Below are 17,289 nucleotides of genomic sequence, written 5' to 3' on the forward strand. Positions count from 1 at the left end.
GGGCTTAATTGGAGGAGGCAGTGTGGTACAGTGAAAGGAGTCCTAGATTTGAAGTCAGAGGAATGGAATTTGAATTCTGGTTGTTCCACTTACATGAGCAAGTCACTTCATGTAACCGGGCCTCAGTTTCCTCATTTGTAAAATGAAAGGATTGATTTCCAATGTCCCTTTCAGCTCTGAAGTTCTAATCCCTTGATTGGAACAGAATAAATTACCAGGTCAGGCATCTGAGTCTTAGAATTCAAAGCTGGGAGGAATCATAGATCCTCTAGAGTTCTTCCTCCCTCTGCTCCCTCCCTCCACCTCCCCACTCAATTATACCGATGAGGTAATGATGTACAGAAAGGTTAAATGCCTTGTCTAAAGCCAGAATTGAGATTTAAACCTAGGTCTTCTTGCTCTAAGTCTAGCGTTTTCCCCAATACAGTATAATGCCTCCTTCTAGCCCAGCCAGTGCTATAGATGTTACTACTTATTCTGTTTTACAGTTTTCCCCCTGTCTCTCTTAAAGGAAGCTTATGGGAACGGACCAGTTCTGGGAGATAGGTTTGAGATTAAAGGTCCAGAGCTCCCAGCTCCTCGCAGCCTCCATAATCCCCACCTCCTTTTCCCTCTGTGGACTCATTTGAAGGGGTGGGTGTGGGTGGGTCACCCTTTTAGGGAATGGCCTGTGGGAGGGAAAAGATCCTGACTGCATGAAAACAGCCAAGCTAATTGTAAACACAGAAATGTGAACAGAAAATGTGTATCTGAGCCTGGAGATTGGTCCCTAAGCTCCAGGGCACAGGGCAAACACACACACACACACACACACACACACACACAGACACACACAGACACACACACACACACACACACACACACACACACACACACACACACACACACACACACACACACACACACCAAAGCTTCCCGAACAGCACACAGCACACATACTCTGTAGTAAACAAAACCCAGTTCTCTGGAAAGGGAAGATGGAAACAGGGAGTTCACTTCTGGGGAGGACACAGAGGTTTTCCATTCTCTTGGCATGGAGACTGGAGATTTTCCAGCTCTAAACTCCACTGCAGATTGTTTCAGTACTCTGATGACTGAAAGAAATAAAGAGCATTTATTAAGTACCTACTGTGTGTAAAGTGCTGTGTGGATACAAAGAGAAAAGGAAGACAGTTTCTGCTCTCAAGGAATTCATTCTAATGGGAGAAATGACCCACACACAAGGTTTTAGCTGCAAGTCAGATGGAAAAACTCAGTGTTCCTTCATGTACAGCAGCTAAATAGTTGATGATGCATCAAATTTAATATCGTTTCCTCCATCTGCCTTAAGTTTCTTAATCCATAAAATGGGAATAATAATAGCACCTACCTCCCAGGGTTGTCATGAGGATAAAATGAGATAATAATTGTAAAGTTCTTTGAAACGCTGAAAGCACTGTCAGCTATTATTTTTATTATTATAAATACTTCAAGGATCAGTGATTTCATTGAGGTAACTACTTCTATCAAGAAGTTGGGAACCCTTCCGCACCTTAGTGGAGTTTCATGAGTTGTGACCAAAATAAATCACCATCTAATTGCTAGCTTTCTGACAATGACCTCTTATCTATCTAGAGAAACATCCTACAAAGAGCACAGCCCCAGGAAACCTGGGTTCAAATCCTGTCTAACTACTTATGTGCCCTTTCTTAAATTACTTAATCTCTCTTGAGCCTCAGTTTACTCATGTGCAAAATTGGGGAATTAATACTTGTACTCACAGGTTGTTGCGTAAGAAAACTTTGTAAACCTTATAGCACAGTATAAATAATAATAATATTAGGTAAGGAAGTGCTTGAAAGCCTAATACTTAAATATAGGCTAGGGTCTGACAATGAGGTATTTAGGCATAAAAGATTAGAGCAGACCGAGTGATCTCTTCTTGAGGTGCAAATTAGTGTCTTAAATGAATCCAAAAGGGAACAACTTGATGGGATGAAGAATGGTAATCAGTGCCTCAGGAGAACTTTGAAATTCTGTTCACTGGTCTCAGAGACACTCAAAGAACCCCAGAGTCTGATAAATGAAAGAGAAAGGTAGAGGTGGAAGAAGGAAAACTGTCAGAATTCACTTGGAACCCAGAAAGGGACAACCCAGGCAAAAGAAACTGCGACAGAGAAAGGAGCCAGGATTCTGGTACTGAGACTGGCCAAGTCAAACGGGTGTACCATGTGCCCAGGTAAAAGCTATGTTGCTAAACGCTTTTCCCCTTACCTTTGACAATAGACCTCAAGTCAGAATCCTCTTCTATCCGTTTGAGGTCTTTCCTTTAAGAGGAACTTTTCCTTTGTGTTTAAAGGGAAAGTTTGTTTACCTTTCTTTGTTTTAAATATTTACTTTGTCTTTATAAAAAATGATAATCACTGGCTATAGTTAGTCAGGGAATACTTATTAAAAATACAATCTGGAAGAAGCAACTAAGAGGGAAACATCTCCAGAGAAGAGATAGAAATAGATTGAACACTGAGGTATTTTTCTAGAAGCTCTGTCTTTGGCTAGGATCTCAGAGCTAACAAAAAAGAACAAGAAAATTATGGACTTTTTGAATCATTTGATACTACTTCCCACAGTGTAGAAGGGGGTGTTTATATATTTTGGCAATAAGTGAGGGACAGTAGGGTGGCTGAACAACCTTGATCATCACACCACTGTGTATATGTCTTATGTTTTAACCCAAGCTCCAGCTGGACATAAATATATCTTTCTACCTCTCCTAGTGTCTAGCACTATATTCATTAGTCATTTGATAAATGTTTATTTAATTATATGTCCTGTGGAATGGTACAACTCTGCATTCTGTCTTTTCCTTCTCTTTCCACAATAGCTATAGCTGTGTGACAGGTGAGAAAGAGATCCATCATCACTTGGGTTCTTTCATCTGGAATATATCTATTTCCCAGGCTGGTTAACTGAGATGCCTTTCCCCCAAATGGGTGTAAATCTTTACAAAAATGTGGCAGGAGGGGAATTGTGGGAAGATGGCAGAATAATGCAGGAAAATACCCGGCTCTCCCAAATCTCCCCTCCCTCCTCAAATTAAAATAATGTCTCAAAGTGAATTTTTTTGAACAGCAGCAATAATTAAAAGTCTGGACAAAGCAGTGGTCTAGCCTAAAACAACTAGGGTGGACACTAGGAAAGATCTGACCTATTAGTGTGGTGGGTTGGCCAGAGCTAAATGCAGATATTCTTGTCAATCAGCAAGCCCTGGTGATAGTTGTGTTGGTGGCAGTCAGGTCTTTGGGAACTTTCATGCTATAGAAAGGGAAGATTGCAGAACCAAGTTGGGACCCTCCACTGCCCTGGATGTGGAACCCAGGTGCATTGGTTCCAGGCTGTGGCTGCAGGTGAGAAGGAGTAAGTATATGCTGGGTGAGTGTGGTAGCAGAAGGGTGGTTGTGGTCACTCACAGCAGGACAGAGTCCCTGGTTTCCGTTCCAGGGACAGAGGGGTCAAACAGAAGCTTGTGGCAGCAGGAGCCTGGTGGTATGTTCAGAGCCCAGAGAGAGTGAGAATTTTTTTTTTTGCAGTGGCAGGGGTGTTGAGGGCTTTGGTTACAGCTCAGAAACAAACTCATAGACCAAGACCTGAGCCCAGAGGAGCCATCACTACATCTGGCCTTAGTTCATAGCATGATAGAAGAACCAAAAGGTCAAAGACTCCCAGATAGAACTGTAAAAACAACAGCATGAAAACCCTGAAGCTTGAGATATTATTCTCCAAACCCCAGGAGCAAGAGCTTGACCCTAATATAAAGTTAAGAGCCAAGAAACAGTCCACTAAAAAATATAAGTAGACAATGGACAAAGAATTTGACCATAGGTAGTTAATATTGTGATAGAGAATGTGGGAAACAAGAAAGCTCTCTTTTCCACAGTCCCAGGTGATAAGGGTTGTGACCTAGCATGGACAGGTTAGAGGTCAGAAACTAATGCGCAGGCTCAAGGAGATGTGTGAGGAAGAGCCTATCAGAGAGGAGAACATGGAGTCATATGGCCAGGGACAGTATCACAGGAGATCCAAAGTTCAGAAAACAGTATGAGAAGCCCCATTTTTCTGAACATGTTGTAGTAGTCCTGTAACCTTACAGAGGAGGCTACCTGTCCATTCCAATGGATGTAAAGATTAATAAAGGCTTTCCTGATTTCACAATACGTATTTTTCTTTATTTAAGGTCAGCATATTTCTCACTGTTGGGGGCTTGTTAGACAGCTTACTTCTATCAAGAAAATCAGGATTCAAACTGAGAAAAAGATAATGAAGTCCTAACAGCTGCTTTTGGAGCTTCAAAGAATAAAAGATTCAGAAGTCCAAAAAGAGTTCCTAGAAGAGTTTTAAAAGGACTTCAAAAATTAAAAAAAGATGAAAAATTGGAAAAAAATTTGTAGTGGAAGAATATCAAGAAAATTATAAAAAGAAAGTCAGTCAATTAGAAAGATACAAGAGCTTACAAAAGAAAATAACTCCTTAAAAATTAGAATTGGGCAAAGGTAAGCTAATGATTTAATAAGACATCAAGAAAAAATAAAATGAAATCAAAAGAATAAAAAATAGAAAGTAATATCAAATATCTCACTGGCATATCAAGTGACCTGGAAAATAGATCAAGAAGTAATATAAGAATTGTTGAACTATCTGAAAGAAAAAGAGGCTAGACACTAGCCTCTTCAAGAAATTATTTTTAAAAATTTTAAGGAATTTTTAAAAAGAAATTATTAAGGAAAATTTTCCTGAAGTATTAAAACTAAAGGGTAAAATAGAAATTGAAAAAAAATCCACCAACCACTGATTGCATGAGATACCAAAATGAAAACTCACAGGAACATTATACCTAAGTTTCAAAACTTCCAGGTCAAGGAGAAACTATTAAAACAAACAGAAAGAAATCATTCAAATATTGTGGAACTATAGTCAGTAAAACACAAGATTTAGCAGCTTCTACATTAAAAGAAGGTTGTGGAATATAATATTCTGATGAGCAAAAGAGCTGGGTATGCCACCAAGGATAGGCTCCCCAGCAAAACGGAGTATAATTCTGCAAGGGAAAAAATGGATATTTAATGAATTAAAAGACTTTCAAGCATTTTTGAGGAAAAGACTAAAACTGAATGGAAAATTTGATTTACAAATACAAGAATCAAGAGAAATATAAGAAGGTAAACATGAAAGACTAACCATAAGGTATTTAATAAGATTAAACTATTTACTTTTTGTATGAGAAAATTATATTTTTAACTCTTAAAAATGTTATTTTTACTAAGGTTGTTATAAAAAATATACATAGAGGACTTGAGGTTGAATTGATTATGATGGCATGATCCTAAAAAATAAAATTGGGTAAGGAGAAGTAGAATGGAGCAAATTATCTCCTATAAAGAGGTGCAAATGGAAAATCTTTTACAGTGGAAGGGAAGATGGCATAGAAGGCAGACAGTAGGAACTTTATTCTCACTGGAACTGAGCTAAAGAGGGAATAACATATTTATCTATTTGGGTATAAAAATATAAACTGACCAGATTAACAGAAAAGGCAAAAGAATATGTATAGAAGTCTATTTTAGAAAAAGAAACTGAACAGATAATAAATGAACTTCCTAAAAAAAAGCATCAGTATCAAATGGATTTAAAAGGGAATTCTACCATTTAAAGGTCAACTAATTCCAATATTAAATAAATTATTTGGAATAATAGACAAAGAAGGAGTCCTATCAAACTCCTTTTATGAAATGAATATGAAATAAATACCTAAACCAAGAAGAACAAAAACAGAGAAAAGAAAATTATAGACCCATTTCAGTAATGAATATTGATGCAAAAATTCTAAATAAAACACTAGCTATAAAACTACAGCAATTTATCAAAAAGATTATACATTGTGACCAAGTAGAATTTATACCAGGAACAAAAGGCTGTTATTAACATAATCAATTATATCAATAAAAAAAGCAACAAAAACCATATGATTAAATCAAGAGATGCAGAAAAAAACTTTCCCAAGATCAGGAGTGAAACAAAAATGCCCATTATCACCAATATTATTCAATATTGTATTAGAAATGCCAGCAATAGTAATAAAAAAATCAGGTAATCAGAATAGGTAATGAAATAAAACTATCTCTTTTTGTAAATGATATGTTGTAGTTGGATAATTCTAGATTTGCAACTAAAAATACTTGAAACAATAATTTTTAGCAAAGTAGCAGGTTATAAAATAAACCTACATAAATCATTGACTTTTCTGTAAATGACCAACAAAACCCTGCAAGAAGAGACAGGGAGAGATATTTCACTTAAAATAACCATAGACAATATAAAAGTACCTGGGAGTATATCTGCAAAGACAAACCCAGGAACCATATGAACATAATTATAAAACATTTGGGCTTTGAGTTTGCAAAGCCTATTGTTAAAATTTCATTCCTTCATACTCCTGAAGAGTGACTGGTAGACTCCTCTGAGGCATCATCTTAAACCCAGGTCCCTTGTACTCTGGAATCTCCAAATCAAAGATATTAGATGATACACAGTGGCTCAGCTCTGGAACTACTTTTTAGAGGAGTTCTTTCTTGTCCATCCTCATGCCCTCAGATGCTTCCCATCCAAAGTTATCTTGTTAATGCTTACACAGAAAGTCCATACTTTACATAAGTGGACCATTCTGCAGAACTTTATTTAAAACAATTTCTATGGAATATGAATTCACCCACAGAGGTGGGGAGGGAAGGGAAGGAAACAGAAAGAGGGCCACACAGCCGGCACATGGTTCAAGGACATGTAGGGGCTGGGGACAGAGAAATGAGAACAAGAGGAAGAACACGAGGGACTGGGATCAGCCATGTAGGGGCATGGCCTAACTAGAGCAAGGACATGGGAGCAGATATGTGACAGTGGCACCATTCTGCTACTTTCACTTGGATGGTTGTTTTTTAAAAAGGTTTTTCGGAGGAGGAGGATTTTGAAATCTTTAAATTCTTAAAGTCAAATTTCCATAACGCAAGAACTATCTGTCTATGTACTAGCTAAGTGACCTAAGAATAATTAGGTAATGTAGTAGATAGAAGATCTGAGTTCAGATCCAGCCTCAGACACTTACTAGATGTAAATCTAGTCACAAGCTGTAAGGTAAGCCACTTAATCTCTCTTGTCTCAGTTTCTTCATTTGTCAAATGGGGGTAATAGTAGCACCTTCCTCCCAGGATTGAAATTGCAACCTGGCACATAGTGCTTTAGAAATGTTAGTTATTATTAATCTGATATTATTTTTGTTGTTTTTGTCATCATATCCTCCATTAGAATGTAAGTTCCTTGAGAGCAGGGGCCATTTCACTTTTGTTTTTATATTCTTGCACTAAGCACATAGTAGGTACTTAATAAATGCTCGTTAATCTATTTTTTTTTCATTTCCCACAGCTAATGTTGATATCAGACTTGGCATAGACAGAGGGCCTGGCTAGGACTAGAGAGAAAGAGTATTAGGTCTTTGAATCAATCTCCTTTAAATCAACCAATAACCATTTAATGTCCATCATATGCAAAGTACTATGCCTATGTGCTATATGTAGGCATCATATGCAGACTGTCAACGGTTTCTTCACACAACATTCGTCATCCCCTAAAAATATTAATCCATGCTTGCCCCAATTATAGAATGTGCACAATATACTCAAGAGTATATTATGAAATTATATATAAAATCCTTCCAATTTTAGTTTAAGTCAATTCAGCAATTACTCAGTTTTCCATCTCCATGAGGTTCCCAGGTAGTTTGGGGGAGGAGGGCACTGCTGCAAAGGAAATAGAAAATACAAAGGCAAACCCATTGAGGAGAGAGGTGGCACTACTGAAATAGACAACCTTGCTCCAACAGCTGCTCTGTTCTTCTTGAGGGAACTGGCATGGTGAGTTTTCTCAGTGCCTGGAACTGGAGGCCTCTTTGACACATGGCCCTCCTGGCTGCTCCTTGCTAAAGAGATACTTATTCTGCCCTCTGAGAATTAACATCTGAGAAAACAATGCTTTAACCATCTCTCATCATCAAATACATATTTGGTGAAAGAGATTTCAAGTCTGGAACAACAGACAGCCACAACTCTTCCCGAGGGTGTGAGGTCGAAGGACAGTGTGGCTGCCTGCCGCCCTAGACCTGAGGTCTTTATCACCATATGATCCCTTGGCTGTCATTATCAGTGACTATCCTGACTCCAGCACCAGTCCTTCTCAAGGACTATGAGGGAGAGGAATAGAAGAGTGAAATGATGCCCTGGCTACATGTTGCCCATAATTAATGGCTTCCTTCTCCACATGACTTTCCTGAATACCAGTATCATGACACCTCTTCTCAACTCTAGACCTCATTAACTGGTGCTTCTCCTGACCTTATGTTTCCCTTCCTCTATAGGTAGAAAATTTTTGCCTCCTATTCCCCTCATTCCTATGAAATCCCCTTTTTCTTGTTCCTATATCTTTATTCTCATCCTTACCCTGATCAGTCTATCCTCCCCAAGTCTTTATTCTAGTCTGGCTTTCATTGATTGACCAACAATAGGTCTGACTTGGTCATTATTGGATTTTGGGTTTTCAGAGTGAGTGTAAAGAAAAATTGCTTCTGTTTTGGCCAGAAACTATGAGGTTCTTCCCCTCCCAGATTGATCTTGTTTCCTTTTGGTTTTTGTTGCTTTTTTTTTTTTACTGGATAAAAGAGGCCATTCTTTGCCTCATTTCTTCCCTAACTTTGGTGGTATATGAGTCAATGCCATCTCCTGGGCCTCTATTTGTAAATTATATTACCACCACCATCTCTGGAGGAAGCTGCTTTGGTAACTTCCCATGCTGCCTAAGCAGAAGAGGAGAGATGGTATGCAGCCAAAGTGACTCCAATCAATTTCTTCTTCAATGAACTGCCATCTCGAAGGATCACTAAGGAGCTCATTATAGCAAGCATTCAGGAAGCCACCTCCTCCACCAGTTGCACTATAAATGATGCTGACAACCTAAGTATCAGCATAGGAGCCTATCATTGTATGCTGCAGTCAAACATGAGTAAAACTCTGGTGGAATTTCAGGAGCTGATGATTGTTTCCCAGCTACCACACTGGAATGGAAGCCTGAAAGCCCTTCAGGAAACCAAGTGTTCTTGACAGGAGGTGATTTTGTACTATTCCAAGGAATTCTTAGATGAAAGGATGAGGCCTTGGACTGGATCATGAAGGAACAAGATTCACCAAGGATTGTATCTCAAGAGCTGCAGATGGCCCTGAGGGAGTTGGAGGAAGCCAGAAGAGATGGACAAAAGTATCAGTTTTACAAAGAAAAGGAAGAAATCCTGAGTTTAGCCCTAGCTCAGCTCTAAAGTGACCAAAATGCCCCTTTGCCAAAGTATGATCAGATGAGTCTGGCTGCTTTGTGTGGCTACCATTAGCTAATACCAGAACTCCAATGGACCCATCAAGTGCTAAACTGGAAAATGCTATTTTGATGGACCATATAAGGTGGTCATTTATAGTTATGGTTTTAGAGAAATGTAGCTGCTCATTGAAGTTTTACTCCATTTGTACCCTACCCCAGCCTGACCCAAGCCCCATAACACATTAAAGAACTTTAGAGATGAAAAGGACTTCAGGAATCATCTAATCCAATCTCCCAACCAGTGCAGGAATCTTTTTCTCCCCTGCCTAAACTGGGAAGAAGGGGAAAGAAAAGAATAAATGCATTACATATATTTTCTCATTTGTTTCTCACAATAAACCTGTGAGGGAGGTGCTATTGACACCCCTTTTTTGCAGATTCGTGTATCCTGTATCATGTAAATTGGGGCTGAAAGAGATTAAGTGACTTCCTAAGATCACAGAATTACCAAGTGCTAGAGGAAAAATTCAAACCTAAGTCTTCATGACTTCAATTCCCATGGTCTCTCCATTATGCCACCTACTTTTCTCATAGATGGCAACAGAGAAGATTATTCAAAGACATTTTCCATGAGTCATTAAAATCCTACAGAATGGGTACTCAGGATCTACTAAGTCTGACATAGACTTTGAAGAGCTACAATATAAGGTTGTATAACCTAAGAAATAGATCTCAGTTCTAGAGGATTCTATAAATAAACTTCACAAAGATTTGGTGACAAAAACTTGGCAAGTTTCTCTGGGATGTAAATGATGAGTAAAATTTCCAAAAAGAAGGAACCTCAAAAGAGAATATTAAGTATAGCTTGACTGTCTTAGTAAAATAAAATTAAATTCAATTTTCAATTTTATATGCACAAGGGGAAGGTACATTTTTCCAGTCCAAGTCCACACAAAGAGATAGCCAAAAGCTTAAGGGCACTGCGGAAGGATTCTAACCAGAAAAGTCCATCCTACGAGCAAGCTTCATGGAAACCTTACCAAAAGGGGACCACGGATGAGCCAGGGAAATCTGGAGCTTGCAGTTATACACCTCAGGGCAGACCATGGACCAAGGGCCAGTTAAGGACACATGAAATCTACATCTGTGTTGCTCCAACCTCAGTTTGGATTCTGGAACCTGAAAAGCTCATACTTCGAAGGGCAGCAATCAGACCACACACTAGACTCACTACATCCTTGATTAGAGAGCTCCCTGGCTTGGGCTGCTCCTGAGATCCTTAAAGCACACAATACTCAGTACCACTAGGAAGCAGTGGAAAACGCCCAGATGATACAGATCAAGCTCAAATAAGGCCCCTACCATTCCTTTAAGAAACACATAGAGACTTCCTTGATACAAAATTTCAATTCAGAAGTAAGTCTAGATAAATACATGAACAAAAGAAGTCACTATGATAAAGAAATACTATGGATCCAGGGAGAACCAAGAGAATAATGACACAACAGTCTCAAACAAAAACACAGTTTGGCTATAAAGTTTACTAGGGGAAAAGTGAAGCAAGAGCTTAAAATGATATTATAAATTAAATGAAAGCTCTAGAGGAAAGATTTGGAAAAACCATATATAGTTAAATACAGGAAGTATAAAACCTTGCTCATGTAACTGACTCCCTAAAAATTAGAATGGACCAAATAGAATAATAAAATGACTGGTGAAAACTAGCTAGACTTCTTAGAACAACACAGTACAATGAAAATATTAAAGTTTCCACTAGCTGCCTCCTAAAAGAAATGCTAAAATTAATACTCTCAGGAATGTCTTAGCCAAAATCCAGAGTCTCTAGGTCAAAGTGGGGAAAATGCTGGAAGCAGTTGGAAAAGAGTTCACATACCAAGAAGCCACAGTCAGGATCACACAAGATTTGGCAGCTGCCACTTAAAAGAAGAAGAGAGCTTGAAATTATTCCAAAAGGCAGAAAATAAAGGCTTGAAACTGAAAATAACCCATCTGACAAAACTGAGTATCATGCTACAAGGTGGGAAAGGGATCTTTAATGAATTGAAGGACTTCCAAATAGTTCTGATGAAAAGACCAGAGCTGAGAAGATATTTTTAAATGCAAACAAAGGACTCAAAATGAGTATAGAAATTATGTATTTTTGAACAATTGGAGCTATATGATAATTAATTTTTAAATAATATTTTCTTTTGTTATTTATTTTTCCCAATTACATGTAAAGAAACATTTTAGCATTCATTTTTTTTAAATTTTGGGTTCCACAACTGTTGAGTATTGTTCTTGCATACAACTGGGAAATAAGAAATACAGGTCATGGGGTACAGAAATTTATCTTGCCCTACAGGACAAAAGAGAAGATGGGGATAAGGGAAGGGAAGGATGTTAGAAGGGAGGGCAGATTGGTGGTAGGGGTAATTAGAATGCCCAGCGTTTGAGGTGGGGGGAGGGGAGAGATGGGGAGAAAATTTGGAACTCAAAATTTTGTGGAAATGAATGTTGAAAACTTAAAATAAATAAATTTTTTTTAAAAATTTGAAAAATGAAAAAAAATGAAAAAATTAAAAAAAGTAAATTCTGAGTTCCAAATTTTCTCTCTCCCTCCCTTATTTCCCCCCTCCCTGAGACAATAAGCAATTTGATATAGGTTATACATGTTCAATCATGCAAAATATATTGCCCTGTTAGTCATATTGTGAAAAACATGCAGAAAGTAAAAAATAGTATGCTTCGATGTGTATTCAGACTCCATCACGTTTTCCTCTGAAGGTAGATAGCAATGACTAATTTTCTACTTTAATAGAAGAGAAGAAACAAATGTCCCCTCAGAACCCTAATAGCTTCAAGGGTTATGGAGATATTTATAGTAGAAAAGAAGAAGTATACATTACAGAAGCAATATACAACATATATTTTACAGAAGCAAACGAACCTAAATAAACTAGAGTTAAATAACTATACATCCAAATAAGTGCTAAATGGATACAGAACTTAGTTATAAAAGGTCATATAGTGTGGCATACTATAGTATGACGTATTGATCAAACTAATTTCTTCTATACTGCTATCTAATTTTCCCAGCAGTTTTATTTTTCAAATAGAGAGTCCTTACCCCAGAAGTTGAGGTAACATTGATTAACTGTTGATAGAACTGTGAATACGTGTTTAACTACTCTGAAAAACAATTTAGAATTCACTCTCAAAAGCCACTAAACAGTGCATGACCTTTGACCCAGCCATATCACAGTTGGGCCCAAAATCAAAAGAGATCAAAAACTAGAAAAAGTTCTATATGTACAAAAATATTGATAGCAAGTCTTTCATGATGGCAAAAAACTGGAAACGAAAGGAATGTGCGTCCACTGAGAACTGGTAAAAGAATTGTGATATATAAACATGTTTTCTAAGAGACTTGGAAAGATTTGTATGAACTGACACAGAGTGAAGTGGAGCAGAACCAGAAAATCAATTTCTGCTGTAACATCAATATTATAAAAACAATTTCGGAAGACTTAAAAACTCTGATCAATTAAGAATGCTGCTCTTCTTATGACAGTGGCAGATTAATATGCCAAATAAGAAATGCATTTTTGGATGTGACAATGTAGGAATATATTTTGCTTGACTGGGTTGAATAATGGATAGAGTCCTAGGCTAGAATCAGGAAGACTCATCCTCATGAGTTTAAATCTGGCCTCTGACAATTACTAGCTGTGTGACTCTGGGCAAGTCACTTAACCCTTTTGCGTCAGTTTCTTCATCTGTAAAAAATTAACTGGAGAAAGAAATGGCAAATCACTCCAGTATCTCTACCAAGAAAACCCCAAATGAGGTCACAAGAGTCAGACATGACTGAAAATTACTTACCCATATACGAGCTGGAGAGAGAAATGGAAAACCACTACAACATCTCTACCAAGAAAACCCCAAATGAGGTCATGAAGAGTTAGATATGACTGAAAATGACTTGCACACACACATGCACACACACACACATGCTTAAATGATAGAGTAGTTCTACATTTCTCCCTCTCCCTCCCTTCTTTTCTTCCCTCTTTCTTTTCTTTCTGTCTTGTAAAGGAAGGTGGGAAGATTGATAATTGAAAAAAAGTATTGAAAATTAAGTGATATGGCACAGTACACATGTACTTGTGCATACACGCATGCAGAAACCTCTACCACAGGGAAATATGTGGGCTCCTTTTTTTGTAAAGCTTAACTTTAACTTTCTTGTTTTACAGTTCAGTGTATGTGTCTTGTTCCCTTTTCTCTCTCCGATTTCTGATCACTTCTATCTTGCAATCTTTGTTTCTTTAGGAGATGCAAACTAGGTCATACAGGTCGTACCTATGCCACCCCACATTAAGTCTGTAATTCTGTCTGCATTTGAGATTCCCCACAGCTTGCCTCATTCAAGAATCAGTACCAACTCCTCACACTGTTCTCTCTACCACAGCTTATCTTTTGATAAACCCTAGTTCCCACAGCTTCCAGTTACATAGATTTTTCGTCACACATGATTCCCCTGGGGGTATTTGTAAATACTTTCTTTTTCTCATTGAGACACAGTTCTAGTTCTCCCTCCCTCAAATGTAACTCTCGGCCCCTCATCCCACCCCTACTCTTTCGTAGTGAAACAAACAATTTGCAGCTCTGACACTCAAGGAAGGCACCACAAAATACACAGAAGGCATAAAAGTGTGAATGGTACTTTCAAATCAACCTTTTCATCCAAATTCTGTTGGTCTGGGGAGGAAGGGTAGGAAAGGACCTTGAGGTGTGGGAAGATCCCAGGGCCCTAAAAACCCAGAGAGAATTCAGAAACTGCTAGGTAATGGGGAAGTGGAGAAGAGGAAAGTATGCTTTCTGGTGGCTTCCTGTTTTAGCTATTCTGACCGACTAGGTATTAAGCTTAGTTATTCTATCTGATATAGAAAGACATTATTGCCAACACTCTTTAAATTTTGATGCCTTAGGGAAAAATTCAGGTTGCTCTATCTTAATTATGGTTTGACTGTGTTTTCCTGTGGCCCCTTTTCTTCTAGTTAATATCCAAGCTATTTTAGATTTTACCTTGAGATGGCACAACTTAAAAATTCCCAGTACTTTTCCTCATTTCTTTTGTCCCTTCACCAGTAACTCCCAAAATGCCCAGAGATTAATAGCTCCCCTATGATGCTATCTCACCCCCTATTATTTCTGTCATCCCCTAGGCTATAACACCCTTGACTATATCCAACTACAACATTTTCTGGGCCTCAAACATTCCACCCCCTGACCCCTATTCTATTCACCTTTGATATTTTTAACAATTTGCTTTGACAATTTTGTTATTACCTTATTACATTTAATAAACACTTTTTTTTAAAAAAATAGACTATGAAACAGGAGGTCACAGTTTCACATATGACCTTTTTTTGTTCTTTCCTATATATTGGAATGTCTCAGTTTATTGAGGATTGTCAAGTTCATAAAAAGAAAAAGAAATAATTCTGCTTTCTTCCATAGCTTTATTAAGGTGGCAAATTTGCTATATTTAATGCTTTGCTTTATTTTTGCTGGGATAATGCAGGAGTCCCATTTGGTCCTTATTGCCAGAGTATCATTCTTTATTCTAAGCAGGCTTCTTTCCCTGACATTAGGGGTAGTGGAGGTTTATTGAACCTAGCCTCAACCTAGAAGAATTTGTGAATACCTCTAGCAGGGTGCTCTTATAATTTCCAATATAGTCAGTCTTCTGCCTTCTCTCTCCCCCACCAAATTTTCCTTGAACATTTTGGACATCTTCTCCCCACATTTTCAGTAGTTTTACTTTCAAAACTATTAAACTATTTAATTATATCTATCCCGAAAGAATGGAAACCACCAAGGAAACCACAAAATCACCTAATGATTTATTGTCAATTGCTGGCCTAAACCCTGGGACTTCAGCAATTCCCCTTTCTGGGGATTCACAATTATTATTCATAATTCCCGCTTTTCTTTTCCTATCCCATAGTTCTTTATCTCCACACCATTTCTTCAACCCTGACTCATTTCTGCTTCCTATCCCCTATTTCTTGATCTTACCCTTGGTCTCCTAGCATTCTCTCTCTTTTCCTCAATAATCTTACTTGTTTCCCCCTTCATACCTGACTTGATCCTTTCCCAGTAATTGGAAGATTCCACAAGAAACTTGTCAGAGTCCTTTAAGGGTCTGAGGAAATAACTCTGGGAAAGAAACATTGAACTAGAGCATCTCTCCAAAATGAGAATGAACTTTATAATTAGAGCTGTCAGAAAATGGAGTGGATGAAAAGTGGTTTGCAGTAGTCAATAAAAAATAAACCTCAGAGTCAGGAACCCCTGGGTTCGATCTGGAATGTACTGACTGCATGACCATCGGCAAGCTAATTAACTTCTAGGTAGGGCACCTAGGTAGCTCAGTAGATAGAGTGCTGGGCCTGGAGTCAGGAAACATCATCTTTCTGAGTTCAGATGTGATCCCAGACACTTAGTTGCTGTGTGATCCTGAGTTGTTTGCCACAGTTCTTCATCTGTAAAGTGAGCTGAAGAGGGATACAGCAAACCATTTCAGTGTCTTTGCCAAGAAAACCCCCAAATGGGGTCACGGAGAGTCAGACATAACTGAAATGGCTGAATGACAAGTCCTAGGCAATTCTATAAGGCCTATGGTCTGAATTGTAGCTCTAATACTAGTTAGTTGTGTGACATCAATTTAAATAATCTCTGGGTCTTTTTTTTTTTTTTTTTTGCTCATCTGTAAAATGGGGATAATCAACTCACAGTGAAGGCAGTATATTTATAAACTATAAAATACTATAGAGACCTAGCTATTGTTTTTAACATTCCATTCCTTCTTCACCGTACTAGTGACTAGAAACCATTCAGAGGAAGTTTCATCCCCCTAAGCCAGCCTCATATAGGGAAGTGTGTCTCTCCCTTTTCCTTACTGATTGCTCTAATTTCCTTTCCCTTCCCTTAGCTCAGCTTTAAGAACAAGGCACTTTCCATCCCCAAACAGGAGGGCTTTGTGAAAAAGGGAGAGGAATGGTTCCAGTTTTTCCCAACTTATAAAATGCAAAGCTGGCTCCATGCCTGCCTCCTTCCCTGACCTAAGAGCTAACATCTTCCCCGGTCTCTAGAGAAATGCCTGACAAGCTCACAAATAAAACTCCACATTCCCTAGGATTGTAGAGAGGGGCCCTGTCAGAATGAAGAATAACCCTCTGGTAATAGGATCCAATAGGATTGAAATCTGACTGCCAGAAAAAGAGGCCGAAGTGGAACTGAAACTGTTGTGAGATTTTCAAATCAAGTGAGAAACCAGAAGTGGAAAAAGGAGAAAGAGATGGAATGAAAATACAGAGATGGAGGGAGAGAAGAGAAGGGGGAGGTAGAAGGAGAAGGAGGAGAAAGAAAGAACAGTCAAAGCATTTTCCTTTTCTCTACCCACCTGGCTTTTCTGTCTTTCCCCTATTATCAGCTCCCCCCCTCCAGGGTAAACTTACTTGGAGGTCAACAATTTCCCCTTCTGATTCCATCCTGCTAGGCTCAGTTCTTTCTTTACTGGTCGCCTGCAGCAGACTGCGTGGGCAACTGTGGACTTTGCTGCCTTTGGGACTCTTTGAGGCTTTCCTTAGGTAGGAGGGCGTACAGCTGGCAAGACAGACCTGCTATTCATCTGTCTGATGTGATATTCCTGACCTGGCCTCAACTCTAGGGGAAATGTGACTGCACATACATCTGTGTGCTCATGCATACATGGGGTAAAGGTTGGGTGCAAATTTTTTATTTCTTTCAAGACATGAAACATCCTCACGAAACAGCCTTCCTCTGAGCTGTGCATCATCCACCTCATTCTCTTTAGTGTCTCCAATAAACTTT

At 38.5% G+C, this 17,289-nt stretch overlaps 1 protein-coding gene and 1 pseudogene across 1 annotated transcript in view; one reads left to right on the forward strand and one right to left on the reverse strand.

The window, feature by feature from the left end:
* The window catches only part of NINJ2 (ninjurin 2), a 136,031-nt gene extending 119,019 nt beyond the window's left edge, over window positions 1-17,012 (reverse strand). The window contains exon 1 of the mRNA XM_072654090.1: window positions 16,914-17,012. Coding sequence (XP_072510191.1) covers window positions 16,914-16,946 — 33 coding nt within the window. The 5' untranslated portion in view covers window positions 16,947-17,012. The remainder of the gene's footprint in view (window positions 1-16,913) is intronic.
* LOC140531058 (protein limb expression 1 homolog pseudogene) lies at window positions 2,209-9,457 on the forward strand (annotated as a pseudogene).
* Window positions 17,013-17,289: the final 277 nt, after the last annotated feature.

This window comes from Notamacropus eugenii, chromosome 3, assembly GCF_028372415.1.
Source record: "Notamacropus eugenii isolate mMacEug1 chromosome 3, mMacEug1.pri_v2, whole genome shotgun sequence".
Classification (NCBI taxonomy): Eukaryota; Metazoa; Chordata; class Mammalia; order Diprotodontia; family Macropodidae; genus Notamacropus; species Notamacropus eugenii.